Source organism: Rhinoderma darwinii, chromosome 11 (genome assembly GCF_050947455.1).
Source record: "Rhinoderma darwinii isolate aRhiDar2 chromosome 11, aRhiDar2.hap1, whole genome shotgun sequence".
Taxonomy (NCBI): domain Eukaryota; kingdom Metazoa; phylum Chordata; class Amphibia; order Anura; family Rhinodermatidae; genus Rhinoderma; species Rhinoderma darwinii.
This window is the reverse complement of record NC_134697.1, coordinates 90,757,842-90,771,070: the sequence shown is the minus strand read 5'-3', so window position 1 is coordinate 90,771,070 and position 13,229 is coordinate 90,757,842. Positions and strand designations below refer to the sequence as shown.

General features: G+C 53.9%; 1 protein-coding gene across 1 annotated transcript; it reads left to right on the top strand.

Annotated features, from left to right (window-relative positions):
• Nucleotides 1–5,029: 5,029 nt before the first annotated feature.
• Nucleotides 5,030–5,422, top strand: LOC142663332 (histone H2A type 1-like). The gene has a single exon (XM_075841942.1). The coding sequence runs from the start codon at nucleotides 5,030–5,032 to the stop codon at nucleotides 5,420–5,422; it is 393 nt and encodes a 130-aa protein (XP_075698057.1).
• The last annotated feature ends 7,807 nt before the right edge of the window (nucleotides 5,423–13,229 follow it).

Here is a 13,229-nt window from a genome sequence, read left to right as displayed (position 1 = left end):
TACCTTGGACACTGACCAGCCCGCGATAGAGACTTGCCCCAGAAAGACTAACAACGCCACCACCCGATCATCATCCGTCACTACACCCTCCAGAACTGCCAACCAACTCTCCCACTCCCGCCACGCCGAATCATAAGCAGCCCAAGTACCCTGCGCAAGCGAAGCCTGAATCAAACCTCCTGCGGCTCGTAACCCAGCCCCCACAACCATTCCGGGCAAGCGATCCCGTCCTCCTCCGCGTCCGGAGCCACCATCCTGAACCGCTCCCACTGCAAGCGAGAAAGAGAATCTGCGATGTCATTTTTGATCCCTGGCACATGAACCGCCACAACCCAAGCGTTCAAAGACAAGCAACGTAAAACCAGGTGCCTCAACAGCCGGACGACCGGGGGGGATGACGCTGACACGTTTTTAATAGCCCCCACCACGCCCAAGTTGTCACAATGGAACCGTACCTTGCTGTCCCGAAACCTCTCACTCCAAATTTCCACCGCCACTACTATGGGAAACAGCTCTAGGAATGCCAGGTTCTTCACCAAACCCAACTCCGCCCATTCCTCAGGCCACCGCGCCGCGCACCACTGACCCTTGCAGTAAGCCCCAAATCCCACGCCCCCCGCAGCATCTGTAAACAGCTCCCAATCTACGCTGTCAACCACCGGGGCCATGATCAAGGACCTCCCATTATAACGATGCAAAAACTCAAACCAAACTGCCAAATCTGCCCTCAGCGCCTGTGTCAGACGAATGAAATGATGAGGGGCTGTCACCCCAGCCGTCGCTCCCGACAGCCGCCTGCTGAAAATCCGGCCCATGGGCATAATCCTGCAAGCAAAGTTAAGCTTACCCAATAATGACTGTAATGCACGTAACGTGATCTTACGCAAATGTCTAGCCCGGTCCACCTCCGCCCGTAACGCTACCAATTTATCTTGCGGGAGCCGACACTCCATCCTCAAAGAATCAATGGTGATTCCTAAAAAGACCAGACAGGAGCTAGGTCCTTCCGTTTTGTCCTGGGCCAAAGGCACACCGAACCTCTTTGCCACCCACTCTATCATGTTCAACAACGTAGCACAAACCGAAGACCCGCCTGGACCAACACACAGGAAATCATCCAAGTAATGTATGACCGACGAGACCCCCGCAACATCGCAAACCACCCACTCCAGGAAAGAACTAAAAGCCTCAAAATAGGCACAGAAATAGAACACCCCATAGGGAGGCAGCGATCCACAAAATAAGCCCCGTCCCAATAACATCCTAACAGCCGTATGCTGTCAGGATGCACAGGGAGGAGGCGAAAGGCCGACTCAATATCCGTTTTTGCCATTAATGCACCCACACCATAGCGGCGCACCCACGCAACTGCCGCATCAAACGACGTGTAAGCCACCGAGCAAAGTTCCGGAGAAAACCCATCATTAACCGATCGCCCCCTCGGGTAAGATAAATGATGTATGAGCCTAAACTTATTCGGCTCCTTCTTAGGCACCACCCCCAGTGGTGACACCACCAGCTCCGGTAAGGGGCAACTCTCAAACGGACCTGCCATGCGCCCCAACTCCACCTCCTTCCGCAACTTATCCCCTACTACCCCTGGATACTGCAACGCTGAACGCAAACTACGCAAGGTAAACGGCACCTTGTGAGCAGGGGCAGGTATCCGGAAACCAACCCGAAAACCATCCAACAACAAACTTGCCCTGGACCTATCAGGGTACCTATTTAGAAAGGGCTCCATGTCTTCCCACCTCACCGGTGTCCGGCCCTTGACTAGCGCCCCCGGCCCCTCGTCCTTTTCCCTTCCGAAAACATTTAACCGCTCCGTGAGAGATCCCCCCGCAGGAGGAGCAGCTATGTTTGAACTTACAACCCGATCCGAACTTACACTGGCCCTCATTAAACTGCCAGCAGAACCCGGATTTTCCTCCTGTCCCCCCTCCCGAAGGCAATGAGGGGCCGGCCACCCCGGCCCCACCCCCTTGAAAGGACTGGCCAAAACGCACTGGAGCCATGACCCGCAACCATACCCTATGTCTTTGTTATCCCACCTAATGTCAGGTCTCACTGCCTTCCGCTGCCGGAACTGCTCATCATAGCGCAGCCACGTCTGCCCGCCGTAAACTCGATGAGCCTCTCCGATAGCATCCATATAACAGAAGAGGCCGGAACAATGCTCTGGCGTCTTCTGTCCAATTACGCTTGCCAAAATAGCAAACGCCTGCAACCAATTAACAAAAGTTTGGGGAATCAATCGATACCGACGTTTTTCCTCCTTCTCCTTCTTGCTTTCCAACCACTTCCCTTTATCTAAATTGAACTTCTCCAACGGCAACAATGAAAAAATTTCCACATATTCATCCCTCCATATCTTTTCCCTTACTTCCGGTTTCAGATGCGCCCCCAATGGGCCCTCAAAACAAACATAGACCTCGCCCTTCGCCTTATCATACAACCGCACCTCATCCACTGCCACATCCTTTTCTGTCTGCACCGACACTGCCACGCCCGATTCCCTAGACACCACCCCAGCTCCCCATAGCGTGCTATCCACCACTGCAGGCCCCGACGGCCCCACCCAAGCTGCAACCGGGGACGGGAAACCTATCGCCCCCCCTCCGCATCGCGCCAAAAGGTCACGCACACAACACAACAATTCCTGAATCTCACCCCCACCACCCGTACTTCCTGTAATCCCCCCGCTACACCCCGGCAATCCCGTAGGCAAAAGTGAACCCCCACCCCCTACCCCTGGGGACCGAAATACAGCAGGCAATGAAAAAGTAGGAGACAGCGACTCACCGGGCTGCGCAGGTGCTGTGTCCCCACCAGCCGGGGCGAAGGATCCATCCAGACGTCCCTCTTGGTCACCGAACTCACGGTCGTCCACTTCATCCTGCCCAGACGGGCCAGGACAAGCGCCGCACGCATGACATCCCCGACCTTCTGATGGAGCGCTCCTTAACTGCGCCAATGAACTGGGCCTCTCCGCCCGTCTGTTGGGGGGGCTCGACCACCCCGCGGCCCGCAGGTAGCCGCCCTCCTGCCCGCCGTGTCACCACCGACCGTGGCACACGCCTGGAATTGGTTGCACCATCCTGGGTACAGGTGGGCCGCCCGACTGGAGCATCGCCAGCACGGCCCACCGCAAGTCCTGGGTCCCGTCGTCTGGAGGCAGAGGGAGGTCCCGGATGCATGGGTGCCTGCCCTACCACCTCCGCTGAGCCAGGCCGGCTTCCAGGATTCCTCTCAGACCAGGCCGTCCTGCTCACGGCAGCCGAGCGAGGGGCCCGGCCTGGAGGGTCCCTCGTGGGGCTCCTTACCCTGCGCCTGGCTCGTGGCATCACTTCCGGGCTCAACCTCTCCGGAGGCCTCGTGCGACGTGACCGGCGCCGGGGAGGAGAGGACGGCACCGCCTGCGCCCCAGATCCAAACACGGAGCTGGGTAAGTAGTGCATCCATTATAAAGTACTGGACAAACTTCCCTGTGCTGCTGCAATCTTCCCTGTGCTGTTAACTAAAGATCACCAGCTTCCCTGTGCTGCTACAAGCTTCCCTGTGTTGTTACTAAAGATGGCGACGCCTTTCCCTCTCCTACCCTTAAGTAAACTGACCTCGCCCCCCCTCACATCCGCCCCCTCCTAACCACACCCCTAACTCCTTAACTCCTTCCCTTCCTAACATCCCTGATCATGGTGGCCTCCCCCTATGGCATTCTGCCGGGTCCAGCCTGTACTTTCCCGGGTGTGATAGCGCAGAGCTGCTGCTGCATTAGGGGCTTGTTATCTGCGGGCTGCACGGGCTGATTCCTCTCTATCCAACGATACCGTGAAACGCACAATTCCAACGTCCGCTGCCAATCTCCAGTATAAAGGGGGTGACGAACAAACATGTAACACGTCTTTATTACATCCGTATCGTTCCCGAATTACCGGCATTATGTCCCTGTCCTCTCATGTGACCGGCATGTTGTCCCTGTTCCTTCATATTACCGGAGTTATGTCCTTGTTTGTAGCCTCAAACTCTGGTTGACTGGTTGTTTTAATACAGCTGGAACAGACTCTGTTGTCTCCACTTTATCGGGTATTGTAATACGGGTGGAGCAAACTTTGTTGTTTTGTGCAAGATTGTAACAGCAAAGTCTGTATTGCAATACCCGGCACAGAGGAGACACCAGAGTCTGCTCCACTTGTATTACAACACCCGGCACAGAGGATACACCAGAGTCTGCTCCGCCTGTATTACAATAACCACCCTTTATCCAGTCCTCGCCAGTGTGATTGCTTGTTCTCTATCGTCGACAAGCAGTTTCCCTGGCATCTGTTATAAATCGGACTACTACCCTCATCATTGTTATTTACAGATGTCCCATGCTTCCTTCCGTCTCCTAATGTACAATGTTCCGTTTCTTCTGGACAGTGTGATATTATGACGGGTCATCTGCCCGCAGGATCCGTGTCCCGGCTTCCTCACACGCGGCATTGTCCCTCCCTGTCCGGCAGCCACATAATGTATGAAGCAGCATCTGCACCGACACGAGAACGGCCGCACATAGAACAGGGAGACTAGCGGGAGGCCAGATAATAGCAGGCACAGCTCTGTTGTAGACAAGGTGGGTGGCTCTTAGAAGAGCCTTTGTGTTCTTACTGCAGGGACGGGGCACATTACTTGGCGCTGGTGTACTTGGTGACGGCCTTGGTGCCCTCGGACACGGCGTGCTTGGCCAGCTCTCCAGGCAGCAGCAGGCGCACGGCAGTCTGGATCTCCCGGGAGGTGATGGTGGAGCGCTTGTTGTAGTGAGCCAGGCGGGAGGCTTCCCCTGCGATGCGCTCGAAGATGTCATTGACGAAGGAGTTCATGATGCCCATGGCCTTGGACGAGATGCCGGTGTCGGGGTGGACCTGCTTGAGCACCTTGTACACGTAAATGGCGTAACTCTCCTTCCTGCTCTTTCTCCGCTTCTTGCCGTCCTTCTTCTGTGTCTTGGTCACGGCTTTCTTGGAGCTGAGAGTTCTCAGCTTTAGCGATGTCTGGACGTGGCAAACAGGGAGGCAAAGTGCGGGCTAAAGCCAAGACCCGCTCATCCCGGGCAGGACTTCAGTTCCCTGTCGGTCGTGTGCACAGACTTCTCCGCAAGGGCAATTACGCTCAGAGGGTCGGTGCCGGCGCTCCGGTTTACATGGCCGCTGTGCTGGAATATCTGACCGCTGAGATCCTGGAACTGGCCGGAAATGCCGCCCGGGACAACAAGAAGACCCGAATCATCCCCCGTCACCTGCAGCTGGCCGTGCGCAATGACGAGGAGCTCAACAAGCTGCTGGGTGGTGTGACCATCGCTCAGGGAGGCGTCCTGCCCAACATCCAGGCTGTTCTGCTGCCCAAGAAGACCGAGAGCAGCAAAAGCGCCAAGAGCAAGTGAGCGCCGCTTATCCCACATGTAACCACAAAGGCTCTTTTAAGAGCCGCCCACAAGGTCCTTAGAACAGAGCTCACCGCTGATCTCCGATATGTAAACGTTCTGCGCCAGATAAGTGGCTCTGCTTGTACAGAGATCTACCCATATGAATTCATATACCGCGGGGTTTCACATTGAAGAGGAAGCCGTAAGGTGGGTGGGTGTAGAATTGCGTTACTCATTACCTATACATTCACTACTGCCTCGTGCAGATGGTGGCGCTGTCCTCATTGGTGCACTAACTATACTGTACAGGACACATTAATAGTACAACTACTCCAGTGATTCGTGTTCATGATCTACAACCCGTCCCCGACTACATAATATCTTAAATTCTATCTTGCAGTCTCAAGAGCTTTGTCACAATTCGGTCCCCCTGAAGTATAACCACCATCATCCCAGGTGTTTAGGTAAGATTCCATCCCCGCGTCATGTACGGATAAGAGCAGTTCCTAAACTACAAAGGAGAAGTCCTACGAGGGGTCTGCGGCAATGCTTTATATATACAGGAGACGCTATTCGGGTAACAAACCCTTCCTCTCAAGGACTCTTATTGCTTCTAATTCTGCCCTGGTGTACACCACCAACTAAATTTAAACAAATGAAAAAGGGAGGGGAAGAGAAGGGCAAGAAGCACACGGATCAAAGGATCTCTTGAATTAAGAAAAAATATCGATCAATAAAACAACGAGCTTAGAGGTATATTCTACCTAACAGGGAAGGGGTGAACGGTCCCTGTGTAGAGAACACCCCATTTAATGAACAATTCCCATTCAGCATTGTGACTTATCGTAGATGAAGGGGAATAAAAGGGAAAGGTACATAAATCAAATATCAAAAGTGGGGGCATAAAGAGGACAAACCGGGCTGTAATGTTCGTCTCCCTCAAGTACCGCACTATTGGAGCTCTGATATTAGATGTTACTTCTGAATAGAGCTGCATCAATTTGTCCTTTTCATTCTCTGAATGCGTCTCAGTAAATGTTACTCTGCAGCAACTTCATGCGTTAGTGGGATGAGGGGAGTCCTAAGTATAGACAACGCACAGTGTTAGTACGAAGTAGAAATAGGTGCATTCTGTTTCCTGTCATTGTATTGCCAGCAGCTCAATTATACCAGCAGTCTGGCAAAGTGACATACAAGACAATGCAAGTCCATACTTATGTGGAACTTGGTGCTGCAAATTGCTAGTTTGTTTTGAAAATCTCGTAACATTTGTAGCAATGAGAGCAGCTTGGAAAACACGGCCCCTCCAACATTGGGTTTTGCTCTTGTAAAATGCCGTATCAGCTGCATCAGTTTCTTATGAAAAGTTCGGTTCGGCAGGTTCGCCGAATTTCATGAAAAAGTTTGATTCGGACCGAACTAGTTCTGACCGAACCTGTAATACAAGAAAGCCCCTAAAAATCGTGTATAACACTGTTTTAAAGCCCTAGAAGCCCTGTATAATGCGGGATTCACACGACAGGGTTTCCCGGCCGGGTGCCGGCCGTTCATAAATCGGCCGGCACCCGGCTGCATTAGGAATAATAGACCCCTAATGGGGCTATTCACACGACCGATTTTTTGACGGTCGGGAAAACCGGCCGTCAAAAAATAGGACATGCTCTATTTTCGGCCGGGTGCCCGGCCGCCCGGCTCCCATAGAAGTCTATGGGGCCGGGTAATACCCGGCCATCACCGGAATGTGTCCCGAGTGATGGCCGGGTCTACCGTCGCTCGCGCACTCTCTCTCCTCCTCCTCACAGTGCAGAGTGCATGTGAGGAGGAGGAGGGTCTTTTATTGCTCGCTGTAGGAGTCGGAATCCCCAATCCCCGGCCGGGGATTGGGGATTCCGCTACAGGAGAAGTGCGTGACTACACTGTCCAGATATGGACACAGCGAAGTCACTCACTTCTGCAGCGGAATCCCCGAGTCTATGGCCGAGGATGCCGCTACAGGAGAAGTGCGTGACTACACTGTCCATATATGGACACAGCGAAGTCACGCACTTCTGCAGCGGAATCCCCGACTCTATGGCCGGGGATGCCGCTACAGGAGAAGTGCGTGACTACACTGTCCATATATGGACACAGCGAAGTCACGCACTTCTGCAGCGGAATCCCCAACTCTATGGCCAGGGATGCCGCTACAGGAGAAGTGCATGACTACACTGTCCATATATGGACACAGCGAAGTCACGCACTTCTGCAGCGGAATCCCCAACTCTATGGCCGGGGATGCCGCTACAGGAGAAGTGCATGACTACACTGTCCATATATGGACACAGCGAAGTCACGCACTTCTGCAGCGGAATCCCCGACTCTATGGCCGGGGATGCCGCTACAGGAGAAGTGAGTGACTACACTTTCCATATATGGACACAGTGACGTCACTCACTTCTGAAGCGGAATTCCCGACCTGTGGCAGGGAATTCCTCTTCAGGAAAAGTCAGTGACTACACTGTCCATATATGGACATTGAAGTCAGTGACTTCTCCTGGAAGGGGGGGGGGATGGGTGCAACCTACAGGGGGCTGTGTGGGATCACCTACAGGAGACTTGGTGGCATCACCTACAGGGGGCTGGGTGGCATCACATATAGGGGGCTGGGTGGCATCACCTACAGGGGGCAGGGTGGAATCACCTACAGGGGGCAGGGTGGAATCACCTACTGGGGGCAGGGTGGCATCACCTACAGGGGGCAGGGTGGGTGGCATCACCTACAGGGGGCTGGTGGGTGGCATCACCTACAGGGGGCTGGTGGGTGGCATCACCTACAGGGGGCTGGTGGGTGGCATCACCTACAGGGGGCTGGTGGGTGGCATCACCTACAGGGGGCTGGTGGGTGGCATCACCTACAGGGGGCTGGTGGGTGGCATCGCCTACAGGGGGCTGGTGGGTGGCATCGCCTACAGGGACAGGGGGCAGGGTGGCATCGCCTACAGGGGGCAGGGTGGCATCACCTATAGGGGCAGGGTGGCATCGCTTACAGGGGGCTGTGTGGCATCGCCTACAGGGTGCTGTGTGGCATCGCCTACAGGGGGCTGTGTGGCATCGCCTACAGGGGGCTGTGTGGCATCGCCTACAGGGGGCTGTGTGGCATCGCCTACAGGTGGCTGTGTGGCATCGCCTACAGGGGGCTTGGTGGTATCACCTACAGGGGGCTTGGTGGCATTACCTACAGGGGCTGGGTGGCATTATCCACAGGGGGCTGGATGGCATTACCTACAGGGGGCTGGGTGGCATTACCTACAGGGGGCTGGGTGGCATTACCTACAGGGAGCTTGGTGGCATTACCTTCAGGGGACAGGGTGGTATTCCTACAGGGGGCTGGGTGGCATCGCCTACAGGGGGCAGGGTGGCATCACCAACAGGGGGCTGTGTGGCATCACCTACAGGGGGCTGGGTGGCATTACCTGCAGGGGGCTGGGTGGCATTACCTACAGGGGGCTGTGTGGCATCACCAACAGGGGGCTGGGTGGCATTACCTACCAGGGGGGCTGTGGCATTATCTACAAAGGGCTGTGTGTGGCAACAAATTTAAATGAAATTCATCCGATTTTAAAACGGACAGGGAAAAAAACGGATGCAAATCGGGTCCAAATCGGCCGGTAAAAACGGCAACTCGGCCCGGAACGGAATCGGAACGGATGCAAATCGGATGCAAACCGGCCGGGAAAATCGGACAAAAACGGCCGATTTTCCCGGCCGACACTCGGACCCTGTCGTGTGAATGAGGCCTAACACTCTTAGGTCACCCATGAGTGTGTCCAAGTACTTTTGAGCTGTCTTTAAGGCAACGTTAGTGTCAAAGTTACGCCAACATGTATGGCTATAGGAAAACGGATGGGACACGGTGATAACTAACAGAACCACTGCACTTGTGCATGTTGTATGCTTAATGCATTGTTAAAAAAGCTACACAAATTAACCATTTTAGGCGGCTGATGCCTGCCGGGGTTCATACCTATAAGGTGGTAAAAGAAGAAGCAATGGCTTTTCACAAGCCCTCCAAAAATTGACCCTTTTTATTGGCAGATGCCTGCCGGGGTTCTTCCATACATGGATGTAAAAGCAACAAGCAATGGCTTTTCACAAGCCCTCCAAAAATTGACCCTTTTTATTGGCAGATGCCTGCCGGGGTTCTTCCATACATGGATGTAAAAGCAACAAGCAATGGCTTTTGACAAGCTCTCCAAAAATTGACCCTTTTTATTGGCAGATGCGGCTTGCTCTCTGAGGAGAGAGGAGGTGCTTACTTTGGGTGTGGTGTTTTTTGCATACCTTCCCACGGACTCTGCTCTGTTATCTGCCCAGGTATAGTACATCTGCCTGGGCTAGCAGAGTGCCCCGAGGGGGGCTCCATCTGGAGATGGAGTCCCGGGCCTCCACCCTCCGGAGCAGACCGGTGGGGGGTGGAGGGACATCCCAGTCGGCTGGGAAAGCTGAGCCAGCCCCAGGGGAGAGGAGGACATCGCGGGGCTGCAGCAATGTGGCCTCACCCCCCCCCCCCCCAGGCGGCTGGGGCATCGCAGCATGCCGCCAGGAGAGCAGAGGCAATGGAGCAAGGAGAAGCAGGACCGGAACACCATGGCTGCAGGGACCTCGTGGAGTGGGGGTCACTGAGGCCGGGAGAGGAGGCCACTACTTTTGGCTCCCGCCTGGTGGCCCACCTCGAGGAATATAAAGACCTGGGGAAGTCCCTGCAGCGGCTCCGAGGAGAAGTGACGGCGGCCCGGCAGAGAGCGGCAAAATCCTCCGGCAGCAGGCGGGCCAAATACTCGGCACAGGTCCGCTCCCTGCTGCGGGAGGTAAAGGAGGTGGAAGACAGGAGAGACGTAATTCTGGAAAGGGGAGGAGCCTTCACAGAAAATTACGTAACGACGACAGGTTCCAGCAAATGGAAGGATTAAACCAAAATGAAAACAAAGAAAAAAAAAACTGACAGCAAGCAAGGTGACAGCAAGCAGAGGAACTGCGGACGAGGAAAACCCTGGCAAGTCAGTACCGGTTCCTGTGCAGGAGGATTCGGGTCAGTCAGTTCTGGCGAGTTCTATCTTGCCAGGTGCAGCACAGCTGCCAGATTCGGGGAGCAGCTCCGTGTCCGAGGGGGAGCACCCCCCCCCCCCCCGGTATGATGACCCAGATACGTGACCAGGAATCCCCAGCAGGGCCGCCATCAGGGGGGTATTAGGGGTTGTGGTGTGAGGGGCCCGGCCAAACCTAATTGAAAGGGGGGACCGGCAACTGCCGCGACATTCTTTTGGTAGGAAAAAACGGGCCCCTGCAATGGGGCCCGTTTTTTTCACCAAAAGAATGTCGTGAGCTGCTGCTGCTGCGGGCCCCCTCCCCTCGTCATGGGGGGCCGTCAAACCGTCCGCCCGCGCGCGCGCACCCGATCGCGCGCCCAAGGAAACTCCCGAGCGCGCACCCACGAACTCCCGCACTGGAGACCGCCCGCGCGCGCACCCGCGATCGGCCGCGGACACACATGGACAAAACTTACCTGGAGCCTCGCTGGAGGTGAAGGACTGGACGTCTGGACCGAAGACCTCGCCTGGAAGACATCGCCGGAAGAGGACTGGAGTGGGAGCAGCTCTTCTGACACAGTGAGTAAATTATCTCAAAGTGCTGATCATTTATGGCCCTGTTCACACAGTATTTTGCAGGCAAAAAAAAATCTGCCTCAAAATTCCTTAAAGAATTTTGAGGCAGATTTTGACCTTGCCGCGTTTTTTTGCTGCGTTTTTTGCCCGCGGCGATTGAGGACAGCAGACAAAAAACGCAGCGAAAAATGCATTTTCTGCCTCCCATTGATTTCGATGGGAGGTCAGAGGCAGAACCGCGGCAAGAAAGGACGTGCTGCTTTTTCTTTTTTCCGCGACTGGCTCCCATTGATTTCAGATTAAATCAATGGGAGGCGGTTTTGGAAGTTTTTTGGTGCTGATTCTGACGCAGTGTCCGAGTCAATATCAAGGGCCAAAAACTCTGTGAACTAGGCCTTATTGTTAGGGCTTATTCAGACGAACGTGTAATACATCCGTGCAACGCGTGTGATTTTCACGCGCCTCGCACGGACCTATGTTACTCTATGGGGCCGTTCAGACTGTCAGTGATTTTCACGCAGCGTGTGTCCGTGTGTCCGCTGCGTAAAACTCACGACATGTCCGATATTTGTGCATTGTTCGCGCATCAATGGGTGCGTGAAAATCACGCCCAGCACTTCCGCAGCTGTATAAACTATGAATGAAAACAGAAAAGCACCACGTGCTACAAACATACAATCATAATGATGGCGGCTGCGCGAAAATAACGCAGCCGCGCATCATACGCTGCTGACACACGGAGCTGTTATGGACCTTTTGCATGCGCAAAATGCCACGTTTTTTGCGCGTGCAAAAAGCACACGCTTGTGTGAATCCGGCCTCAGGGTAGGAACACACTAGGCATGAACACTGCGGATTTTATGCAACACATTTTATTGTGGAAAATCCGCAGCGTATCACAGTCGCAGCAGAGGGGGTCAGATATGAACAAATCTCATCCACACGCTGCAAAAATAATGGACCTGCCGTGTGGCTTTTGGCTTTTTAAGCCGCAGCGTGTCAATTTATTCGTGGAATCGCTGCTCCTCTGTTGCGGAAATGCTGCGGTTCTGCCGCAAAAATCACAAATGAGAAAAAAAAAAGGTACTTTTTTAAATTGATAAAGTTTAGACTTCCCCCGGCCGTAGTCCTGGTGACGCGATCCTCTATTCTTAGCGCAGCCCCGCCTCCTGTCATGACGTTTCATCCCATGTGACTGCTGCAGCGGTCACATGGTCTACAGCGTCATCCCAGGAGGCGGGGCTACGTTCAGAAGAGAGAGATGCGTCACCTAAACTACGGCCGGGGCAAGTCTAAACTTTTTTTTTCCCTGCAGGATTCCCGCAGCGGACACGCCTCACGAAACGTGCTATCACTTTCACTTTCCGTTGCGGGGTTCACCCGACAGAAACCTCAGACGGAACCCCGGAACGGAAGCGAACGGTGATGTGAACAGGCCCTAACACAAAAGTTTTGTATTTTTTTAAGCTGGTTCACAAAAAAAAATAATTCCAAATTCTACTGGACCAACTGCCTATTTATAGACCGGCATCAGCTCCAGGAGCGACATCATAAGGGACACACTAGGCGGATATGCTGAGTAAAACTACACAGCTTATCCGCCCCGGTAGCCGCAGGGAATTCTGACCGCAAAACCGCACCAAATAGTGGCTCAGGTTTCGTGAGGCGTGTCCGCTGCGGGAATCCTGCAGGGAAAAAAAGTTTAGACTTACCCCGGCCGTAGTTTAGGTGACGCATCTCTCTCTTCTGAACGTAGCCCCGCCTCCTGGGATGACGCTGTAGACCATGTGACTGCTGCAGCGGTCACATGGGATGGAACGTCATGACAGGAGGCGGGGCTGCGCTAAGAATAGAGGATTGCGTCACCAGGACTACGGCCGGGGCAAGTCTAAACTTTTTTATAAATTTTAAAAAGTGCCTTTTTTTTTTTTTTTCTCATTTGTGATTTTTGCGGCAGAACCGCAGCATTTCCGCAACAGAGGAGCAGCGATTCCACAGAATACATTGACACGCTGCGGCTTAAAAAGCCAAAAAGCCGCAGCATGTAAAAAAAAATTTCAGCGTGCGGATGAGATTTGTTTAAATCTCATCCCCTCTGCTGCGACTGTGATACACTGCGGATTTTCCACAATAAAATGTGTTGCATAAAATCCGCAGCGTTCATGCCTAGTGTGTTCCTACCC